This window comes from Trichosurus vulpecula, chromosome 7, assembly GCF_011100635.1.
Source record: "Trichosurus vulpecula isolate mTriVul1 chromosome 7, mTriVul1.pri, whole genome shotgun sequence".
Taxonomy (NCBI): Eukaryota; Metazoa; Chordata; class Mammalia; order Diprotodontia; family Phalangeridae; genus Trichosurus; species Trichosurus vulpecula.
In genome coordinates this window covers 32364963-32373883 of record NC_050579.1, presented here as the reverse complement: position 1 = coordinate 32373883, position 8921 = coordinate 32364963, and the positions used below count along the sequence as shown (strand labels likewise).

Sequence of the window (8921 nt, the reverse complement as noted above, 5' to 3'; positions counted from 1 at the left end):
ATCATAGAAACTTGCTGATAAGATTTTTCCTAGCTTTCTGTTTCTCTCCCAGTTTTAGATGCATTGGTTTGGTTGTGCAAAAGGTTTTACATTTTGTGTAATCAACACTGCCTACTCTATCTTCTTTGATCCTCTTTGTACCTTACTTTATCAGGAACTGTTCCCCCATTGCTACTCTATTTATGATGTTACCCTTTATGTCTAAGTCATGTGTCCATTTGGAGTTTATCTTGGAATACGATCTGAGGTGCTGGTCTTTACCTAATTTCTGCCACATTACGTTCCACTTTTCCCAGCAGTTTTGGCTGAACAGTGAGTTCCTATCTCAGTAGCTGGGGTCTTTGGGTTTATCAAATAGTATACTACTGTGTTTGTTTGCTTCTGCTTGTTGTGTACCCAATCTGTTTCACTGCATGACCTATTTCTTAACCAGTAGCAAATCATTTTGATGACTGCTTTAAATATAGTTTGAGCTCTGGTACTGCTAGGCCTCCTTCCTTCCCTCTTTATTTCATTATTTCTCTTGAAATTCTTGACCTTTTGTTCCTCCAGATGAATTCATCATTTTTTCTTTCCAGCTACATAAAGTAATCTTTTGGTAGTTTGGCATGGAACCGAATAAGTAAATTAATTTAGGGAGTAGTATTATTTTTATTATGTTGGCTCAGCCTACCCATGAGCAATTGATATTTCGTTCTGTTTTTATTTGTGTAAAGAATGTTTTATAGTTTTTCAATATAGTCCTTTTGTGTGTCTTGGCAGGTAGATGCTAGTCAAGTATTTTATATTCTCTGTAGTTTTCAAAATTCTATTTGATTCTCAGTTCCAAATTCTCTTTCCTTTCCCAGTCCATCAAGAAGACGAGAAAAATGAAATCCATTTCCGTACTTATTTAAATGGAATTCTATTGCTTTCTGCTTGTGTGTAATATAAAGAAAGGCTGATTCCTTTTTCCTAGTTTTCCTAGTTTCCTAATTTGGTCCTGGACTTTCAAGGGTCACTTACACATGTATACATAATCACTTCCCATTTTTCACTAATAAAGTGATAAGTTCGGTTGTCTGTACATTGTAGAAGTGAATATACTGACGGTAACCTGGAAAACTGAGTACCCTTGGACAAAGCCCAAGTTGGTCCACCCCAGCCATGGTGCTGCTAGTTCCACACAGCACAAGTCTACCCCTTCCACATGACAGACCTTCACTCATTTAAAGACAGTGATCTTGTTTCTCTCCGCCCTCTGAACCCTACCCCCACTAAATCCTTGAATGACATTCTTTCCAGACTCCTCACCCCTAATCTGGACACACTCCAGTTTGTCAGTGTCTCTCCCTCTTAAAATGAGATGCCCAGGTTTGATTTTCCCAAGGAAATTCACAATGGATAGTTTGGTCTTACAAGCAAAGTAGGAGTCAAGGTCATTTCTTAAGAAATAAGGTAGGAAATGTTGGTGGTGGGGGAAGTTGAGGACTTTAGGAGAGTGAAAAGCTGAGTATAATAGAGATTCCAGGAGCACTGTGTTATCCAGGAATAGAAATGGAGAAAACATTTTTTTGGGTTGATTCAGACTTGGGGATTAGCAAAGTGAGTCCAACAGAAGGGCAAGGACATGAAGGAATCTTCCCTGAGAGTTTTTCAGTTTTCAAAGAGGATCACAGCCAGAGAGTGATGTTTAAGCTAAAAAACAAATCACTATTGGTGGAATCAGTGCAGTAGCGGCATGGTGTGCCAGGTAGTTTGGGAAGGTTGCCTAGGGCTGGAGGGTTCCCAGAACCCCTCAAATCACACCACTGCTTACAGCTTTACCTCTGATGTAAGAGCTCAAGTTTGGGCACCTTCCCAGCCCCTCCCTTAACTGTGGAGCACACACAGCATTGCAGAGGGCTTGGCAAGCATGAGCCGTTGCCTCTTTCCTCAGAGGAGGAAAGGAGCAAGGGGGCATTGAGCACTTTGTAATATTAAGTTAATCAAAACTAGGTAATAGGTGAGGAGCTAAGGCCTACAGGTACACTCACAGCAGAAGTGTATTTATGGCAGGGGGCAATTTCATCCATGGTCTTTGTATGGCTAGTGCCCTTTCAACCTCCCAACAGAGAAGTAGAAATGGCATTTAAGAAGAGACTCAATGGAATGAGCTTTTGACCTGGATTCAGAAAACTAGGTTCAAATCTCAGTTGTCATTTATGTTGTGACTGTGGACATGTTACTTTTTGGGTCTCACTGCCTCAGTTTCCTTATCTATAAAATGAAGGGATTAAAATTTTAGATTTCCAGTCATTAGACCTATAAGGGCAAAGGGTGGTGTGTGTGTGTACAAAGTTTTGTCTTCATCCCCTTAAAGCATCTGGGGATACCCAGACATCCCTGTACCACATTTTGATAAAATAGCTAACTCTATGCCAAGACAGCTGGGTGGCTCAGTGGATAGAACACTGGGTCTGGAGTCAGGAAGACCTGAGTTCGAATCCAGCCTCAGACACTCACTAGCTGTGTGACCCTGGGCAAGTCACTTAACCTGTTTACCTTAACCCACTGGAGAAAAAAATGGCAAATTGCTCTAGTATCTTTGCCAAGAAAACCCCATATGGGGGTTACAGAGGGAGATATGACTGAACAAGACTACATGCCAGGCACTATGTTAAACATGTAGACCTCACAACAACCCTGCGAGGCAGGTGCTGCTGTTATCCCCCTACAGATGAGGAAACTGAGGCAAATACATAGAAGTGAAGTAAATTGCCCAGGATTGTGTGACTAGTGTTTGAGGTTGAATCTGAACTCAAATCTTCACTCCAGGCCTGACACTCTCTCCACTGCATCACTGAAGAGGGGACTGCTGCTCCATCAGTCCTTTCCTTTATTTCTGTTTTTGCAGGTTATCTAATTGCAGGCTGTACACCAACCCTCTCTTACCTCTTACTGCTCAATTTTCTCATTTGCCTAAAACGCAGAGGGTTGAACGAATTCTGCTTAGTAAGGTGGTTGATATTTGTTGCTCAGTGTCATCAAAGAGAACCCAAGCCTTTTGGACACAGCTCCATTGAAAAAGCTTTCTTCCTTTACATCTACTTCTGTACTTATCAGTTTGCAATGTGGACTAGGAGTCAAGGAACCCTGGGTTCGAATCTCACCTCTGCTGTTTATAGCTGTGTGATCCCAGACAAATCGGTTCCCCTCTCTGGGCCAGCTTCCCTGGGTTTTCGTATGTGGGCTATAATACCTCTACACACTTACCTCTTGGGCTGTCCGAAGACCCAAACATGATGATGTACATAAATCATCATTTCAGTGTCAGCTGTGGTCATCTTGGTGGTCTGGCTGTTCTAGAGGTGGACCTCCAAAGCTCTGCCTCTCAGGATTTTACCCATCTTTGTCTATTTTTATCTCATTATCAGCGTTTCTTTTTTTTGGATGGGGGAAGGCAAAGCAATTGGGGTTGAGTGACTTGCCTAAGGTCCCAAAACTAGCATGTGTTGTGTCTGTGCCTGGATTTGAACTCAGGTCCTCCTGCCTCCAGGGCTGGTGCTCTATTTACTGCCCCCCCCATCTCTTTTTTTGAAAAAACAAAACAAAAACCTCTTTCCTTGTGTTTTTAGCTCATTTCCTTCCACTTCTTCACTCCTGTGTGGTCTTTCTTGGGGTTTCTTCCTCTATCTACATCTTGTCTTCCTTGATCCACACCCCTGACTCTTTTCCATCCATCTCTGCCTTTTTGTTTTTGCATATCATATTTGTCAGATCATCCCTCTCCTGTCCTAACTATAGGTCGGGTCTTCACTGTCTAGCAACCTTTTTCCATTTCTGTCCATTTCCTTCTGTCGATGTCTCTTCTCCTATTTTCTCCCCTTTCCCTTTGGGCCCTTGTTTCTGCCACTTCTCTTCAGATGCCCCTTATGCCTTATCTCCTACCTCTCCCCTTGCGTCTGCCTCTCTCAGTCCCTGTCTATTTCTGCCCTTTCTCTGTCATTCGTTGTTTCTGTCTCCCGTTCTTTGTCTGTCTCTATCCCTCTTTGTCTCTGCCTGTTTCCCCATTTTGGTCCCTCAGCGACCGTGTCCCTCTCAGTATCTGGGACTGTCTCTATCTCTGTTCCTGTTTTAGTCTCTTTTTTGTTTCAGGCAACCACAGTCTCTCTCCTTCTCTTTCCCTTTCTGTTTGTCACCCCTATGTAGTATCTCTTTCTCACTTCCTTCCCCTCTGTCTATGTGTGTCTGCCTCTTTCACTCCCTTTGTCTTTCCCCTACTATCTTGCTCCCCCTTTGTCTAGATTTCAGTCCTTTCTGTTCTGTCCCAGGTGAGGCCTGTCCCTTTCAGTTGGAGCAGAGGACTGAAATTTGCCTAAATTTCCTATAAGCCAGGAAATATTCCTGGAGGAAAATGGCCTAGTGAAAGTGAGGTCACTGAAAATATTTACAAAGGATAGGCTCCTGCAGAAACTGAGAGAGGAAGAAATGTTCCTTAACCCTTTAGAGTTCCAAGGGTTCCTCCCCTCCCCTGCTTCTCTACCTGGGACCTCACCTTTCACAAATTGAAGCATGGGTCTGGGTTAAGACTGGGGAACCTGTGGCCTTGAGGCCACATGGGCCCTCTAGGTCCTCAAGTGTAGCCTTTTGACTGAGTCTGGATTCAGTCAAAGGGTTGCACTTGAGAACCTTGAGGCCATAAGTTCCCCACTCGTGGACTCTGGATGGCCTCTGAGTGGTCCTATATTCTTTCATGGCCCAGGCTGCAAGAAAAGAGACTCTGGCTCCAGACTCAGAGTTCCTGTATTTTCTTTAAAGAGGACAGGGACGGGAGGGATGACGGGTGAAGGAATTAGGATTAGGAGCAAATAATTCTCAGTGCAGCTAAAGACAACAACAAACCAACACCCCAGAGACATAACTAGGGAACTTGGTGGCCAATATTCACATGTTTTGAGATCACCTTGACTATTGGCTATTCCCACTGGTTACAGACAGCAACCAGGGGATCACCATCCATTACCATGTTTCTGTAATAGATGGACTTGACTCTGCTATGACCTTTCTATCCCTCTACCCATACTGCTGCTAACTGGCAAGAGGTCCCATTTATTCTGGCTTTACCCTTTCCGCATCCTGCACAACTTGTAGAAAGGCCCTGCCCACCCCTCCCTAGTTAGACCATTAGGGAAAATAATTGTCTCATGAAAGATAGTGAACACTAGTTAATATTCCCACTTCAACTGTTAACACCAGCACCTAGGTTCTCATCCCAGGAGTGTGGGGCTGAGTACCAGGGTCCTGCTCCTAGTACTCCTGGACCAAGTGAGCAAACAGCACCTGGTGCATTCTAGGGTCCAGGGAATTAAAAACCACCCACTTTCCTGACCCCAGCCTCATGGTCCTAGAACTTCCAGGAGACCATAAATCCGACCTAATCCTGTTGCTTGGGGGAAGTGTCCTCTCTGTATGGAAGCCTGGCACAGTCATCACTCCTACATTCCCAGTTGCTTTTGGCCTTCTTCTTTCTGGAGAAGGAGGGTGGGGCCTGGACCCACAGGCCATTGAAGACCACAAGATCAATGACTAACATAATGCTCATGATGGTGATGGTGAACAGCCCAACTCCCCAGAGGACACTGAAGGCCAGGGGGAAGTGGTGATGTTGCCACAGCAGCTGTAGGCTCATCCATCCCAGAGGCAGGAGGCGGAATACCAGTAGGGTGGCCAATGTGGCCCAGCAGGCCAGGCGGAAGACCAGAGTAGAGGTTTGGCCATAGAGCAGGAGCAGTGTTCGGAAGTGCAGGCAGGCCGAGTTTACCTCCAAAAGCAGAGGCACCACCGAGACACTCAAGCAGTGGCCAGGCAGCACAGCCACACCCAGGCAGCTTGCCGCCTAGAGGTCAGAGGCCAGGGGTCAGGGAACTTTCCTTCATGACTCTCCCAGTCTCCCTGCCCTGGGCAAGGTCATGCTTTAGGATTCTCAGGCTTGCTGGGACCCCAAGCACTTGGTCCCCATCCCTAGTACTTACCACCCCACACCCATACCTCATTCAAGTGACTGAGGGGTTTTAAATGATTTTGATGGAATGAGTAGGGTCTTCAGAGAAGTCCTCCACATACTCTGAACTGCCTTTCCTACCCTGATCCAGTCCATTCACTCTCACTCTGCCTTAGCCTGTAGCCATACCTATACCCTCATCCCCAAATGGGGTACTACCTTTCACATCCTTTTGTGGCTACAGGTTGAGTCAGGGCCAGGACTCTGAGGGGCTTCAGGATCCCCACACTGGGTGGAAAAGAAGTCCTGATTGGAGAAAGAGGCCCCCAGTGTCAGAAACTTAATAAGAGGTTAGAGGACAGAAATCAGATGGGAGGCCTTAACCAGGAATGGGGAACTGTAGCCTTAAGGCCACCTGTGGCCTTCTAAATCCTTAATAAAAGGATTTGTACTGTAAAATTTGGATTTAGTCAGAAGGCCGAACTTAAGGATTTAGAAGGCCACATGTGGCTGTAAGGCCAAAGGTTCCCCACCCCTGCCTTAATCCATCAATTCTAAGACTTTCTGCACTCCCATGTTCCCATTCCAGTGAGACCCCTTCCTTGTCCTTTTTGTCAAAGTTCTTCCACGCTAGAGAGAGAGAGAGAGAGAGAGAGAGAGAGAGAGAGAGAGAGAGAGGAGGGAGAGACTGAGAGAGAGAGAAAGGGGGGGTGGGTGGGGGGAGGAGGGTGGGTGGGGAGAGAGAGAGAGAGAGACAGAGAGAGAGGGAGAGGAGAGACAGAGACACACACACACACACACTATTTAAGCTTTTGACTCATACTGATTTTGTGCTGATAAGGTCCTAGAAATAATCATGGGACTGCCCCAATGGGCAATAAGATCCCCATCACCCAGAGGTCTTCAAGCACAGGCTTGCATGATACTGTAATGGGGATTTGTGCTTCAGATGGAGGTTCCACCAGATGTCTTCTGAGGTCCCCTTCAAGGCAATTTTTTAAAGTAGCTGCAGGTGGGGAAAGGTTATAGCTGGGGCTGGGGCATGCCCAAATGGAGCAACACCTTCCAAATTCCAATGTGGCTATAGGTTGAGGCAGGGCTCTGACTCTGAGGGACCTCAGGTTGTTCAGAGGGTGGTAGAGGAGCTCTGAAGGGAGCAAGAAGCCTAAAACCGAGAGGTCAGAGGGGTGGGACCAGAGGCAGCCTTGCCTCAGGCCATCTCCACCCCCTTCCCTGCCAATCTTACCCCCCCTCCCATCCCCTCCCTCCAGCCTCACCATAATGTGGTGACAAAGCAGATGCCACGAGCGACCGAATGCCTGATTCCGTAGAATATCCACCCCATCTGCCAGGAAATAACCTGCAGGGATGAAGGGAGGAGGGGAGGATGCTGAGTTCGGGAGACCCCAGCCTTAGCCAGAGAGGAGGCATGTATGTCCCTGGTGCTTTGCACCCCGTCCCCAGCTGCCCCACTCACCGATGGACAGAGAGACCAGAGAGGTAGTCCTGGGGGGGCAGCTGTGGGTGAAGTCCGAGACCAGATGTGAGTACTGGGACATCCTGGGAGAGGGGGCATGGGCAGAAGGTCAGAGCCCGCGCCCCCGCCTGACCCCTGGGCTCTTTCCGGGGGTCCCCTCCTTCCAGGCTCCCGTGCCCCCCGCACCAGAGCAGCGCCCCAGTCCCGGCCAGCAGGCTGTGCACGAGGGAGGCGCAGATGTTCCTCCACGTCCAGCGGTCCCGGGCATCGGCTAGGCGTGGGGTGGGCAGCAGCTCGAGGCCCCGGTGCAGTCCCCGGAACACAGCGAATGAGGCGGCCGCCACGAGTACCACCGGCGCCATGGTGGGATGCCTGTAAGTCCTTCCGTTCGTCTGTCCCCAGCCCAAACCTAACCTGCCTCCTCCCGAGCCGCGGCCGTCCCCCTGCCCCGACCTCGCCCAGCAACCGCCCCAGACCCAGACTTCGGATCCAGCGCTTTCCCGCCTCGGCTTCCAAAACCTTGGAGAACTTTTCTCGGGCTTGGCCACGCCCCCATGCCCTGATCTCCATCCCCATTGGCTTCCCCTCCAGTAGCCCGCCTCCGTAACCGCGGCAACTCTCTGGGTCCCGCCCCCGCGTGGCCTCGCAAGTGCACTCTCTAGATTTCTGGGGCTCGGAACCTCCACTTGCATCTACCTGGAGGTTGGAAGTGTGTGCCTAGGAGGGAGGTGCCAGATAAACGGGGTTCTGTGTAGCCCAAACTCACCAGTGGCCTAGGGGGACCCCACCCCTGCACCTTTTGCTTGGTTCCCTTCTACACCACCCCCGCTCCCAGCTTCAACCTTTCCCTGGTTTAGTTTACCGCGTCAGGCCCCGAAGGGAGAGGCGGGATGAACCCTCCACCCAAGACACCCGAGCCTCACACCACCTCCTCTGCCCTGCCCTCTCCCCGGGGCTAACATCCAGGAACCTCGTCCCTTTTCAGTCCCAGGTGCCGGGAGACCCCCGTGCCCAGTGGCACCGGCACCATCAGACTGAGAGAAAAGAGGGGAGGGAGGGTCCATGGTCAATTTCTTAAAGACCTTCACGGCCCCTTAGGGCCTCCCCAGATTATCATGACAATATAGTCTGGCATAAGGGATGAAATTCAAATCCTGCCTTAGACACTTCATTAGCATATGCTGCCTAACCTTGGCCTCAGTTTCCTGATCTGTAAAAGGGGTGCTATTGTGTGGATTAAATGAAACCTGTCAAGTGCTTTGCAAACCTTAAAGCTGTCTATAACACTACAACTATGATAAGGATGGCTTAGCAGCCCTAGTTGAGAGTGTATAAATCCCACTTCTTCCTCATTCTCAGGCAAACCTGGACAGATGTTACTTCCAGTCCACTGAAGTGGACAAGAGGCTGACCAAGCAGCTAAGCTCAGGTAAAAATGAAAGACAGGAAAGGGGACAGAAACATTCTCTGCCCCACCCCTTG

The 8921-nt window shown here is 48.5% G+C and overlaps 1 protein-coding gene across 1 annotated transcript; it reads right to left on the bottom strand.

Annotated features, from left to right (window-relative positions):
- Window positions 1–5395: 5395 nt before the first annotated feature.
- TLCD2 (TLC domain containing 2) lies at window positions 5396–7801 on the bottom strand. Its single transcript, XM_036765988.1, has 4 exons — window positions 7626–7801; window positions 7440–7522; window positions 7240–7322; window positions 5396–5857 (listed from the first exon to the last, which is right to left on the bottom strand). The coding sequence occupies exons 1-4, from the start codon at window positions 7799–7801 to the stop codon at window positions 5396–5398; spliced, it is 804 nt and encodes a 267-aa protein (XP_036621883.1).
- Window positions 7802–8921: the final 1120 nt, after the last annotated feature.

Coding starts and splice junctions, on each gene's coding strand:
- TLCD2 (XM_036765988.1), bottom strand. CDS start 7,801: ATGGCGCCGGTGGTACTCGTGGCGGCCGCCTCATTCGCTGTGTTCCGG. Junction 7,523..7,625: donor GGGACTGGGGCGCTGCTCTG/GTGCGGGGGGCA, acceptor CCCCTCTCCCAG/GATGTCCCAGTACTCACATC. Junction 5,858..7,239: donor TGCTTTGTCACCACATTATG/GTGAGGCTGGAG, acceptor TCTGACCTCTAG/GCGGCAAGCTGCCTGGGTGT.